The following is a 14,009-nucleotide window of genomic DNA, read 5'->3' as shown; positions in this document are numbered from 1 at the left end:
CCGCTTCTCGGACGAGCAGCTGGTGACCATGTCGGTGCGGGAGCTGAACCGGCAGCTGCGGGGCGTCAGCAAGGAGGAGGTGATCCGCCTCAAGCAGAAGAGGAGGACCCTCAAGAACAGGGGCTATGCCCAGTCCTGCCGCTTCAAGAGGGTCCAGCAGCGGCACGTCCTCGAGTCCGAGAAGAACCAGCTGCTGCAGCAAGTGGAGCACCTAAAGCAGGAGATCTCCAGGCTGGTCCGGGAGAGGGACGCCTACAAGGAAAAGTACGAGAAGCTGGTCAGCAATGGCTTCAGAGAAAACGGATCCAGCAGCGACAACCCTTCCTCTCCAGAGTTTTTCATGTGAGTGCCCACAGCCTTGCCACCTTAACTAAAAGTTCTCCGTGTCAGTTGTTGTTGGGGGCTTTGCTAGAGCGACAACCAAGCTTGCCACCTTGTATTACGTTTTGGTTTTTTTTTTTTTAAAAAAAAAACAACTCAAAACAATTTTAAAACAAAGTTGTTTTTTGGGTTTGTTTGGTTTTTGTTTTTGTTTTTTTTAAGGTGGGCTGGCTCCTTGCTGGCCAACCTCAAGTTCTACATGAGTTTCTTTTCTGTTTATTATTATTATTATTATTTTTATTTTTGTGGGGGCTTGCTGTTTTTTTTTTTTAAAGTTAAAAGATCCAACTCGCCACCAACTCAGTTCTTCATATGAAGCTTGCTCTTCTTTGAAACCTGCCATCCACATTATATATATATATATTTTTAAGTTCATGAGGTTTTTTTTTCTTTTGAGCTTGCTGTGTCCAAAAAAGTCAGATTTTTTTTTTGCCATCCTGAGTTCTTCATATGAGATTTGAGCTTTGCAAAAAGAAAAAGAAATAAAAAAACAAAAAACAAAACAAAAACAAAAAAATACAAAAACAATGTGAAATTTTTAGACTCCAGCTTGCTGAGTTCCATCAGTTTTTAGCGTTGTTGTGCAAAACTAGAGATATACCTAGATCAACCTGCCAAAATCAAGCCTGCATCAACCTTCGGTGTGTTCATGTGAGTTTTGGCCTTAATCTGCCAAACGTGAGACTTTAGTCTGCCATTAGAATCCCATACTCATCTCATGCATTACGCTTGCTATTTTGTCTTAGCAACAATGAACTATAACTGTTTCAAAAGACTATGAAAAAGAGACATTATATTAATAAAAAACCCTGCATGCTGGTCATGTATGGTATAATTATTTTTTTTTCTTTTGCTTGGAAATGGACTTTTGGAGACTATTATGGCATGGCATTCATCCTTTTGTTTTATTGCCTCATCACTTTTTTGAGTTGAAAGCAAAAAAGTGCAACCTTTGATCTTCCTCCTCCTCTTCCTCCCCATTAAAGTTTGCATCTGCTCTAAAACTGCTTTGAGTTACTCAAAACTTCAGACTTCCTTTTAAATGCACTGAAGCATTCCCTTTTAGAAAACATGCCAGAATGGATTTTGATAACCTAATGTGGCAAAAAAATACAAAAAGAACTTTGGAAAGATGTTCAAAAACAAAATTCACATCCCGCTTGGGGGGGACACTGAAACCATGCTGTTGCCTAAAACAGTCTAAAAATTAATTTTAAGTGATCTGCCCCATTTTTTTTTTTCTTTTGCGTTTGGTCATTGTCAAATGTGGAATGCTCTGGGTTCCTAGCATATAATTTAATTCTAGTTTCTGTCATCTGTTAGCCCAGTTAAAATGTATGCTACAGATAAAGGAATGTTATAGATAAATTCGAAAGAGTTAGGTCTGTTTAGATGTAGATTTTTTTTTAAAGATTGATGCACTAAATTGTTTACTGTCGTGATGTAAAGGGGGGTAGAATTTGCAACGGGACTGTTTTAAAAAGTAGTTTATGCAGCATGTGCTTGCAACTTAAATATAAGTTGGGTATATGTAGTCCTTGCTATACCACTGACTGTATTTGAAAACCAAAGTATTAAAAGGGGGAGGCACCCCTGTTTATATCTATAGGGGTATTTTACATTCAAAATGTATGGGKTTTTTTTTCCAAAATTGAAGTATTTGGGACTGAATTGCACTAAGATATAACCTGCAAGCATATAATACAAAAAAAAAAAAAAAATTACAAACCTGTTTAGAACGCTAATACAATTTATGCAGTTACAAAGATGGCATTACTGCACAGTTTTAAAATGATGCAGATTTTTTTACAGTTGTATTGTGGTGCAGAACTGGATTTTCTGTAACTTCAAAAATTCCACAGTTTTAAAGGCAATAATCAGTAAATTTTATTTTCAGGGACTGATATCCTGTCTTTTAAAAAAAAAATGGAAAGTAAATCTTACCACAATAAATATAAAAAAATCTTGTCAGTTACTTTTTCTTTTACATATTTTGCTGTGCAAAATTGTTTTATATCTTGAGTTACTAACTAACCACGTGTGATGTTCCTATGTGCTTTTCTTTCATTTTTGACTCTATGGTTATATCAAAAGAGAGAATAATCTACAATAATAAACTGCATTTTTTTTGATTCTGTACTCAGTTTCTTAGTGTGTAGTTTAAAGCTCCATAACTGTGAAGGCAGCGCTTAAGCGTGCTGTGTGGCGAGGGGTGATGCCGAGACAAGAGCTGGGCTCAGGGCTGTGCAGGAGGGGAGACGGAGGAGGCTAGTTTTATGCAAAATGGAAGATTGTTGCCCGCTAGAAATGCGTTATCTTTCAGGTAGGCGAAAAACGTGAGCTTTCAGGTGCTTGTTCTGACTTCTCAGCATTGCAGTGGCCTTAGTTTCTGTGACTCAGATCATCCCGCCAGGGCTGGGGAGATCTCGAAGGGGAGGTCTGCCTGAAAACCTGACGGCACGGTGCGGCCTTATATTTTGATTGCTTTATGATGGAGCGAAGTGAAAGGGAAGGCTCCACATCCTCCTACCATCTGATCCAGCGCGGCCTCTCGTGAGAGGTGTCGCTGCGTCAGCCTTGGCTCCGCACAGAGCCGCCTATCGCTAGACCGAAAGGTTTCTTGCGCTTCGGGTGCCGAGTGCCTCCTTTTTGCCCCCTTTTCTTTGCTTCCCCCCACGCCACATCCTTTTTCTTTTTTTTTTGCCCCGTGGTTTTCTTTGGTTTTTTGTTTTGTTTTGTTTTGTTTTCTTGCTACAGGCCTTAGAAAGCCTAGCGTGAGCTGAGGAGCAGAGGAGGGGAAAAAAAAWAAATAAATCAAGGGACTTCCTCCAACTTTTCAGAGTTGCTTGTCCCAAGCAGTCCTCCCGAGAGGTCAGCCAGCGTGCGGGAGGCGCGTGGGTGTCTGGAGGGCACGGCGGCCCCGAGGGGCTCCYGCGCCGCCAACGGCACCGGCCCCTCCGGGCGCACCTCCTCGGCTTTGCCCGGCACCCCGCTCGCGCGCCCAGCCGGCGCTGCGCCCTGGTCCCTGCCGGTCGCCGGTGGCTTTGGAGGAGAGGACCCGCTGGGGTCCCTCGGCGGCCGGGCTGGGCTCCCGTCCCACCGTGGGCAGGATGGCTGCCCGCGCGCCCCGCCGCCGCTGCGGGACCCCGAGGAGGGGGGTCCGGGGCCGTCATCGGGACGGCGAGGCGCCCTTTGGCATCTGACCTCCAGTTGCACCATGGCTTGAGTAATGGTTCAAGCTCCAGGTTCTGGTTAATTCGCGTCCCACTTTCTGGTTAATGTGTAATCGGTGGGTAAACTGGCTGCCGTTGCCCGACGGGAGAATTATCTGCTCTCGTAAAGACGGGGCTCTGCTTTCTTCATCCCCTCCTGCGGCTCCCCTCCTCCGCCCGGTGCGGCGCAGCCCTCRCCGATGCCCACCTTCTCCTCGGGGGTCGCCTGCAGCGTCGGCCTCGGCCTGCTTTCGGCTGCTGCTTTTGCCCGGGGGGGGGCACGACGGAGCCCTGCTCTTTTCGGGGAGCGGGTGAGCGCCTCTCGCCCTTTCGAAAGCCCCCGGAGGCAGCACAGAGCCCGAAGCCGGCGGCGCGGCCGGAGGGGACCCCGCTCCCGTGCGGCCTTAACCCTGCGCGGCTCTGCGGCGCCAAGCTTCCTCCCCRGCAAAGTTGTGAGCGGTACTGGTGTTTTAAAAGTACGGTGAATCCTAGGAGAGCAGCATAGAGCAAGGGGAGCACTCCTGCCTCCCTTAAGTATCTTCTTTCTCAGAGAGAGAGAGGGGGGAAAAAAATGGATGAACAGCGATAAGAGAAATCCTTCCTAGAAACAGCATGCAAGAGGGAAAAATTCCCATCACACACCCTACTCAGGAGGAGAAAAAAGGCTTGCCTATCTCCTAGGTTTTCATCATTATTATACATTGCAATCTCTTTTTGCAAATTAAAAAAAAAAATTGCAGCCTTCTTTAGGCTGCATTTGAGTTTCAGCCTGAAACACGGTAACTTCCCGACTGCAGGAAAAAGGAAAAAAAACCCAGGAGCACACTTTAGTGTTCATTGAAGCACAGCAACTGTTGGGGCCCTCTGCCTGGCTGGTGTCAGGGGAGCCCCACCTTGGCCGCGGCACTGCCGTCCGAGGACCAGTCGGAATCGCTCTGCTCGGAAAAACCTCTGCTCATCCATCGCCCCTCGCTCGACACCGGCCTCCATCCTGCTCCCATTGAACTCGGAGGTAAAATCCCCGCTGGCTTCAAAGGGGAGCAGGATCCTGCTGCTCTCGGGCAGGCGCCGCTTCCGCTCCAGACAGCGGGAAYGTTGCCCGGCCCAGGGCATTGCACATCCAAAGGCGTGCGTGGTCTTAATCTCCCCATCACTGACAGCGTCCTGTTCCTGCCGTAGTCCTGTAGTTCTTCCTCATTTATTCACTACGTTGCAAAGAGCTTCCACGTGCCGGGGGCTGGGAGAGGTGCGCCGAGCGAGCGGCCCGTGGCCGGCTGCGGGAGGGAGGGAGCGCGGCGTGCTTCGGCCTCGGCTCCTGCCAGCCCAGCTCGCCCTCGCCCTTTGCCCAGCGTCCCGGGCTCCTTTCTGGGTTCAAACTGCCTGAGAAACGTCATGCTGGACCGTATCTGGGAAAAAATAAATAGAGAGGAGGGGAGGAATATCCCAGTCACAGCAGTGTATATTTATTTCTTGAACAACTGCACACCACCGCCGGGCGGGCGCTTTGCCGAAAGCCGGGCAGCCCCCTTTGCAAATGGGGCAGCGAGAGCTGCTTCTTCCCCCTTTTCAAACAAAAATGCATAAACTGAATCAAAACGCCACTTGAAAGGTACTTGCCCCCACCCCCAAGAAACATGGCAGCAAATTTTAAGTTTAAAAAATGAACTTTCCCACCTCTTTTTTCCTTTCCTTTCCAAAAGCTTCTGTGCAGCTGTTTCCTCCCCCTYCCTCTGTGTAGTGTGTAGGAAGTTCTTGATCTAGAATCATTCATAATTTTAATACCAATTTCTATTTGACATAATATACTAATATCAGATACAGAGTGTAGCTGCTTCCTGGATTTAGGGAGGAAATGATGCATATATCAGAATTATCTGCTCAGATGCCAGAACTACACTGGTGTCATTTCAGCATGTGCTGCACTGAAAGGAAATCCTCTATATTTATTACTCAGATCATCACAGGAGCTAAATGGACCCACTGTTTCTGACACCTGTTCGGATGGATGAATTTAAAATTTCATGCAGGAAAAAAAAAAAAGAAGAAGAAGCCTGCATACTTCAGTGTTAGGGATTGAGGTTTYCTCCCTCCCTCTTTTAAAATCGCTGCGAGCGAGTTGTCGGTGGCTGCCATACGGCTTGGGCATTCCAGGGGTAGCTATGGAGAGGGTGATGTATTTTGTTTGCTTAGCCAGGACAAAAAGCAATCCTGGTTGCAGGCRCACACATACTCGAGCTGTCTGTGGTCAAAAGCTTCAGCTCTCTGTTCCGGGTGCTCGTCTGGGTGCGGACACCACGAGGCAGCGCACCGGGACGTAGCGGAGGTGAGCCGCTGCTGCAAGGATTCGTCCCTGCGGGAGGCAGCTGAGCGCGCTCAACCACTTCACACTTCTAACGCTCTTCTAATGAATTTTTTTTGGGCACCGCGGCTACGAATCAATAGATTAAAATACTGTACGCCGTGCAGCATTTAATTCTTGACTGCCTGAAATTGTGGGGGAGGATCGAGAATAGCATTTGTCACTCTTGGAGGGGTGAGCGCATTCACATTTGTGAGCTCTAAGCCAACACGATGCAAAAAATAGTCCAGGATATGACTTAACTTTTCAAGTGAAAAGCTGAAAGGACAGGGATCGGCACGAGCTGTAGCTGGGCTAGCTGTGTGTAGCGACAGAGACAGGCGGCTCCAGCCCCAGCTATCTACCACGGTATCAGGTTGACCCGGCACAGCGTGATAACGTCTCAGTGCTCCCGATGCGAGCTGGTTGTATCTCACCTCTCTCTGAAATGATCATTTTCTGTGTTGCTGTACCCACTTTTTTTATTTTATTTTTTTAAATCTGGCTTTTAAACCGGTGCACTTTCTGACGCAGCAGTGAAACGCGCAGGCCTGTAGTTGCGGTGCAGCAAGTTGCAGGGATGGAGCTTGCCCTGCCTCGCTCACTAGTGGTTCGGTCTGAAGCCCTGTGGACTTTGTGACATGGTTTCCTTTGCTTTTTGCATGCATCTCTGTGAGGTGCCTTGCATGGAGGGAATCAAGGCCAGGGCAGAAGTTTGCTAAAAGTGTTTCTGTGCCATGCAGAAGAAAAAAAAAAAAAACACCCAACAAACAACAAACCGAGCAGTGTCTTTAAGTTTCCAGCGGGGGTAGAGAATGGAGCGTCCCTGGTTGCCTCTCTCAATTGTTAATTCATAAAAAAGCCCAGCCCTGAAAAATGTTCTCAGTGGCTTTTCCCCCTGTAAAGCAAAAATGTTAATGACTGCGTATGGAGGCGGTGAGGCTCGACACCCTACTTCAGCGTGAGCTCTGGCAAGACGCTGCTCCCTTCCCCTCGGTTTCAGCGCTGCACAAGCGCCCCGGAGGGCCGAGTGGCGGTGGGGAGAGCGGGGACCCCGCGGGGCTGGAGTGTCCTGCTCCCCACCTGCGCCGGGGGCAAGCAGCAAGGATTTGGGGGAGCGCTGGTGGATTCTTAAGCCCACGCTTAGGGAAATTCGAGAATAAACCTGGGGTGGGGGGTTTTTTGGGGGGGGAGCTATCTAATACCATGCCCCAGGGTGGCTGTCTGCAGGGGGGATGTGCGGGGATGCTGGCGCGGGGGACGGCAGCCGCCGGGGATGCCCGGGGGGGCCCCGACCCGACCCGGCCCGATCCGATCCGATCCGATCCGATCCGATCCGACCCGGCCTGGCCCGATCCGATCCGATCCGATCCGATCCGACCCGGCCTGGCCCGATCCGATCCGATCCGATCCGATCCGACCCGACCCGGCCCGGCCCCGCCGGTCTCCCCGCGGCGGCAGCGGGCGGGGGCGCCGCACCGTCGAGGCTCGGCCGCGCTCGGCCCCACTCGGCCCCGCTGCGGGTCCGTCCCGGGGGCCGGAGCCCCCCGTCCCCCCCCGGGCTGGGGCAGGGGAGGCCTCGGGGCGGCGGGGGCCGGGGCAGGGAGAGGGGCCGCTTCTTTTGTGTGTTTGTTTGCTTGTTTGTTTGTTTCTAAATTGGATTCCCGGAGCTAAAGGGGAGTCTGTGCGTAGCTAAAGGATCCGTCCGGGCAGCCCAAGCTTAGCGCCCGTGTGTCCGCCAGCGGCCTTCTGTTGACTGACCATCCCCTAGGTATGTTCAGAGAGCCTCTTCTGTTGTGGTTTGCTTTGCAATCCTTCCTTTCCTTTTCTCTTTTCTTTTCTCTTTTCTTTTCTTTTCTTTTCTCTTTTCTTTTCTTTTCTTTTCTTTTCTTTTCTTTTCTTTTCTTTTCTTTTCTTTTCTTTTCTTTTCTTTTCTTTTCTTTTCTTTTCTTTTCTCTCACCTGTGCTCACCTGGAGTCTGCTCTAAAGCCCACTGAAATCAAAGGCAGCATTTTTTAATGAGGCTTTGGATCAGGCCCTGAGGTATCTGCAGGGAGCAGGGGGTGGGGGGGTGGGGAAGGGATTTACATTTCATGAATTTTAARCAAACTGAAGTGGCGAGAGGAACCAAGCTTTCCAAGGTTGAGTATCCCAAATCTATTTGGGTGTCTCTCTCAGTGTGTGTATGTGGTTAAGCTCAATGCCCTTTCTAAAAGAAAGCCGGCAGATTCACTTTCCTGGAGCCTGAACCCTGCTTCCCCACTTTAACATGACAGTTCTTCGCCAGGCCGCGGTGGCAGGCCGGCGCGCCTCTGAAGGGGACGGGGGAAGAAGCAGTTTTGCTGGTATCAGCTTCAAAAGCAGTGGTGCTCTCGGCTGCAAACAGCCCTGCTCCCTCCAGCATTTGGAGCTGTTGCAGTGAAACATAAGCAGCAATGAAAATGAGCTCAAAAGTGAACCAAACAGGATCCAGCTCCCCCCCCTGCAGAAACTTAACTGCTTCCAAATTCACTGATGAAAGCATGTTAGTATGTAGGAAGAGATGCCGGAGTCTGCAATGCGATTCACTGTTTTGTGGCATAGGGTGAACAGATTTTCCTTTCCATAAGGTTTCCTCCTGCAAAGTCATTGTAGAGGAGGGAATACTGTAAGATTAAATCTGTTTAAAATACTATATTCATGTCATRCTAGATACAGTCTCCAGACTGAGCACAGTCTTTCAGCTTCCTTTATTGTGAAATCCTTTTAAAATAGCACACAGTATAGAGTAGAAAACTTATTAAAATATAACTCCCTTGCACCAACTCTGTCAGATAAACTAAAGGAAAGTTATCAGCCTTCTTAAATTAATAAATCTGCTTAGTGTCTCTGGCTGCCTTGGTGCTGTCTCCGTTTCTTAGACTCTTTCCTTATTAATAAACTGATACTTAAATAAACCTGCTAAAGGAATCAATGCGCCTCGCCAGTGAGAGCAGGCTCGGTGCCTTCTGTTTCAGGTCGCCGGTGATGTGGCTGAATTGCTGTGGTTTTAGCTAAGGGATGTCCGCCTCCAAGGCTAAGAATGACAAAAGCCGGCTGACCGCATCACTTTTTGGATGCTCTTCGGGTGTGAGGCTTGAACACCTACTCCTCTCGGCYGAATGCATTAATAACAGGATGGATTCACCCGGTGGTGTGAAAGCAGAGGTCGTCTTGAGGAAAATGACACCAAAGGTCTTCAGGAGTCATTTGCTTTAAGAGATCCTGGGCAGTCCGCCAAGCGTTGCATTTAAAGAAGCGCTGTCCCCTTTCTCCAAAAGCCGTCGGAGGGGATTGGTAGGGTGGCAAGGGAGGCAAAGGCGCTGTCACGAAAAGCCTTCAGCAGGCAAAAGGCTGCACGAGATTGTGTGCGTGTGCGTCTGCACGCAGAGACGCACGACTCAAGCGTTTCTTCGGAAAGATGATTGAATGTCAAATCTCCCCCTGCAAGCGAGCGTTGTGTTAAGTGGCATGCGGGGAATATTTAAATACGCCCCACCTTTCAGTTCGATGCTGAAAGGGCACTGTACATCGAAGAAGGATAATTTAGCTGGCCCAAAATGTGCAGCGGACTTCTTTAAAAGCTGCAGAGCTGTTCTGGAATCAAAATGCTGAAAAAARCTCCTACAGTTTGTCTGGCTTCTTTTTATAAAAAAGATGAGACTTGTGGTTTATTCTTGCTCTGATTACGCTGTACTATTACAATACATGGATGAAGCCGAAGCATCCCTGCAGGCAGTTTATAGAAAATACAGCTATATGTGTGTGTATATACATATACACAGTGAGAGAAAGTTAAATATAAGGGACATAACAAAATATCCATATTAAAGAAACGTAGATTGACTCACTGACTTATCTCACTTATTGTACAAAGATTCATTCTAAGTATGTTGAATTTTTTAAATTAGATTTTAAATATATGTTGACAGTATGAATTTGTACAGTGTGAGTAACCACAGGGAGAAATGACAGCTCTGCTTCTGTTATTAAACTACTGTCTGAAAAATAATGGAGTGTGTACAGAAATTGATTATTATTTTGCCAATTACATTAGCACAGCTAATAATAATCATTAAGAAAAAAATACAAAAAGCTACATGCTTTCATATCTTAGAAGGTGATAGTCACTGCTGAGGCAAAAATATGTGTTTTCTAAGATAATTGATAAGTAAGATTCTCCTGTTATTAATGCTAAGTAAAGAGTAGATGTGCAACCTAAAAATGTTTCATTTTAAACTGTGTTAAATTCTTCTTCACTCAAATACAGTTAATAAACAGTACAAGAGACTTTCTAAGCTTAATTTAGCATCTGAATATCAACAGTCCTATTCTGTAGAATAGTGGCACAACAGACATGTTTTACAATGTTAAAAATTCCTTTTAATAATGGTTTATTTTAATATATTTACTAAATTAGGTACCCGAGAGAATCTTCTACAACGGTGATGTGAAAATCCCTGTCACCCGAGGTCAAAAAAAAGGTACGTTTCCCTTTTCGCTAGCGATTTGCCGTATTTCCGTGGAGGCGGCGGCGGTGCTCCTTCGTCTGCCGCTGCCAGCGCGGAGCTTTGGTCGGAGCCGGGGGCACCCGGGCCGGCGCCTGGCGCCGTTCCCRGGCTTTGGGCTCCGCTCGCTTTCGGGTGTCTGCGAGAAGCGTTTGCGCTGCTCGGGCTTTGTACTTGTGTCAGCCAGGCAGCTCGCCCGTGTCCCACCGCTCGTACGTGATCCTTTGCAAATGTTTTCTTTCTTTTTCTTCAAATGCCAGCGTTCAGACACCAGCTACGGGGATTAAGGAAGGGTCTTCTGAAGATGTCGCTCAGATCTTGATGAAAATCAGGAGCCTGTGTTCGATAACTTCCGTACTTAAAATTTACAATAGGGTCTAATTCACAGCACGGTTTTCCTCTTGAAATTCATGTTCTTTCAGTCTGTCAACACTGACAAAATACATGCCATTAATGACAATGTGGGGATTCAACTTTTAGTCACTTCCCCTGCTTGATTCAAACGGGCTTTTTTTTTTTTCCCATGGAATCTGATTTTTATTGACCTCAACTGTAGAAGATACTAAGTGGTTTAAATGAGCTTCAAGGTTGCAATGGCAGAGATTCCTGTGTCACTTTTATTAAGAAACTCCCTATCTTAGTTAAGAATACAGACTACCGTACAGCTTACCGCACTTTGATCGACAGTCAGTGCAGTTATAAAAAACTCCTGTATTTCACTAGCTCACAGAATTCAGCTTTTTTTTTTTTTAAATTTAAAATTTGAGTCAGGGTGCAGAAGAGGTAACCAGGGCTCTAGACTCTACATTAAAGAGCACCAAGGAGGAGGTTTTGCTTACAGGAATAGGTTCCTCAGGTAGCTCCTAAGAGGTGAGTTTTGGGCCCGGCTCTCTCCTCACTTCCCTGAGTTACACCCAGTGTAATGTTTTTGCCTGCCGTGCAGTTTTTTTCTGTGTTACACCACCGTAAATGAGGCAGAAATGAGACCACTTGTTTTTTGGGAGGGCTTAAAGTGTAATGCGCTTTTTATGAGAACAGAGACATATTTTGGTTAAGCTGAAGTAACTAGGTATTTTCGTTGCAAAAGTACAACACATACTCTATCACCTTGCTGCTAGTGGAACTGCTCTAATTTCAGTAATCTGAGAGGAAAGCTTGCCTGAGTCTTATAATTTATGTATGTAATTATTATATTTATATAAATTATATAAGTGATATAAATCTTTGCTATCCACATATTAAAAAAGCAAAAGCTTTCTCCCTGATGTACACTTGCGATCTCAGGACTTGCCTCGCCTGCTGCTCTCTGAGACAATTCATTGCTCCTTCCTTCCAATATTTTGTGGTTATGCTGTCACGCATTATTGAGAAAAACAGCGGCAAAATTCGTTACTTTTAAGCAAATAGCTATTGGGTCTTGGAAGAGTTAACGAACTTTTATGGCAAGGTTCAGACAGTTCTGACCCCTATGGTAATATTTCATCTAAGGTTACTGTTGGGAGAGAAATCAAATTTCAGCTGTGARCATGATTGACAGGTGAAAGCAAGAAAGAGAAAGACATCTGGTCAGAGGGGGAATTTGGGAAGGAGAAGGACAATTCAGGGAAGTGTCTCTGTGATATTAGGAATAATAAGCTTAGATATGAAAACTCCAATACTTCATATTCTCTGGAGGCCTGCTTAGTTGATATTCATGGAGGTGGTTTGGTTAAGGGAGTTTAAGACTGCACATTTATAGTAGTGGRCAGTAGTCTCCATGGTCTAACTTACTAACTTGACTCCTTTGAAGGAATTATGTTATTTCTGGCATACTTTTAGCATTTCGAGGCAGTTCACTTTATGAGTGTGACTGGAATATTTGGTGGTTGTTGGTAGAGACACTCTCACCATAATGTGCCTTTTGGGTCCAATGGCAGCCAGACTCGTGGATGTGAATCGTGGGTGTCACTCCATGCGTTTGAGCCTGTGGGGATTCCTGGGAGTTTTCAGAGTGAGCACGGCAGGATGAAAATTGTGTTTATGATATACACTGTTATATCAATAGCAAAACTAGTTGCTATCGCATAAAATACCACCAAGGATACATTGTGGTATTTCATAAGGCAGCTATTAATTTCCAAGGGCCTTATATTGGCTTATTGCATGTGCAGAACTCCTAGTAACTCTGGCCAACGTCCCTCACGACACATACATAACCCCAGCCATATTTGATACCTATTTTTATACCACTTCAGTGTGTTTTGTTTGGTGCAGAAGAGCTTTTCCATCTTCCAACATTATGGAACTACCAGGAATAATATATCCCACTGAATGCCTAATTATTTCATGACATTGGGGTGGTATTGTTGGAAAGCAGAATTTGGTTCTGACATAAATAACTGTAGCCAGACTTTCTCTTAAAAAATGAAGTGCAAGAAAAAAAATTGGTTGTTTTTATCGCTKTTTTTTTCATGTTTTAGTTTTCAAATAAAAGGCAGGGTCTTGGAAGGACTCGTGGGGTACTCTAAGGGCAGGATGTGGAAATGATGGACCCTGGAATCTAAACTGCGTCTTAGCTGTACCTCAAGTGAGAAGGAAAGGTCTTGGGCAGACTCCCGGCCCYGCTGCAGGCGATGGTGAGATTCCCATTGAATTCCTGGTGCCTAGACTTCCATCACAATATGAACGTCTACAGGGGAAGGCGTACTAATAAAAAGCAAGATATGAATTCATACCGTGGTAGCTGTGCTGGTAGAATTCCCTGGATGGATGTTCTTATTCTGGAGTAAGAGTGGATTTTTTTTTTTTCCCCAGTATAGCTTAAGCCACTTACAAAATAAAATAAACTAACCAGGAAAATCCACTCTTACTCTAGAGTAAGATTGTCCACCCAGGGAATGGATAGCACTGCGGTATAGTTTTACGACATAATTTCCCCATATGGATGAGCCCTAAAACTAAGGAGAGAATAAGGAGCAGTAAAGAACAGAAATATGTTTTCTGTTCCTTTTTCAGTTTACCTCTAAGACCTTTCACACAAGGGAAATCATAGCAATCCTAAAATATACATTCACTTACTTTTCACTGCTGCTCCTGCATTCACACATACATTTTTTAAAGAGATTTGTGTTTTGTACAAGACCTTTTGCTTTCTCATGCTGTTCTTGTGCATTTTTGATGTACAATCAAGTCAGACTGTTGTTTGTGACATCATATTTCTTTACAGCCTGTGATGTCAAACTGCCAGGCTTCACTGCAAGCTAGACCTTATTGACTAAGTTTTATCCTAAGGCCATATATCTGATAAAATTGAAAATGAACCTAAGCATTGCAAAAATCAAATTTCTCTGTGTATGAGTGAGTTATTTTTAACTTTCCCTTGTTGAATTAGCACTGCCTTTAAAATGTCTTTATTTTTTGAAGCTGATTGAAGATAACTTCCATGAAATATTGTTGGCAAGTTTCCCGTTGAAGTCAATGGTAACCATGTATATATTTTTCAAGCAGATGTGCTATGTTAAGTCTAAATGGGAATCTTTTATTTCAAATGGAAGGTAATATGTTATTTTTGCT

The 14,009-nt window shown here is 45.7% G+C and overlaps 1 protein-coding gene across 1 annotated transcript in view; it reads left to right on the top strand.

Moving 5' to 3' along the window:
• The window catches only part of MAF (MAF bZIP transcription factor), a 195,462-nt gene that overhangs the window by 1,363 nt on the left and 180,090 nt on the right, over positions 1-14,009 (top strand). Inside the window, exons 2-3 of the mRNA XM_026059971.1 lie at positions 1-342; positions 10,370-10,433. Of these exons, the coding sequence (XP_025915756.1) occupies positions 1-342; positions 10,370-10,403 (376 nt within the window). The 3' untranslated portion in view covers positions 10,404-10,433. The remainder of the gene's footprint in view (positions 343-10,369; positions 10,434-14,009) is intronic.

The sequence above is a fragment of the Apteryx rowi genome, unplaced genomic scaffold (genome assembly GCF_003343035.1).
Source record: "Apteryx rowi isolate R43461 unplaced genomic scaffold, aptRow1 scaffold_1, whole genome shotgun sequence".
Taxonomy (NCBI): Eukaryota; Metazoa; Chordata; class Aves; order Apterygiformes; family Apterygidae; genus Apteryx; species Apteryx rowi.
Note: the sequence above shows the minus strand (reverse complement) of the source record. Positions and strands in the feature narration are given on the sequence as shown.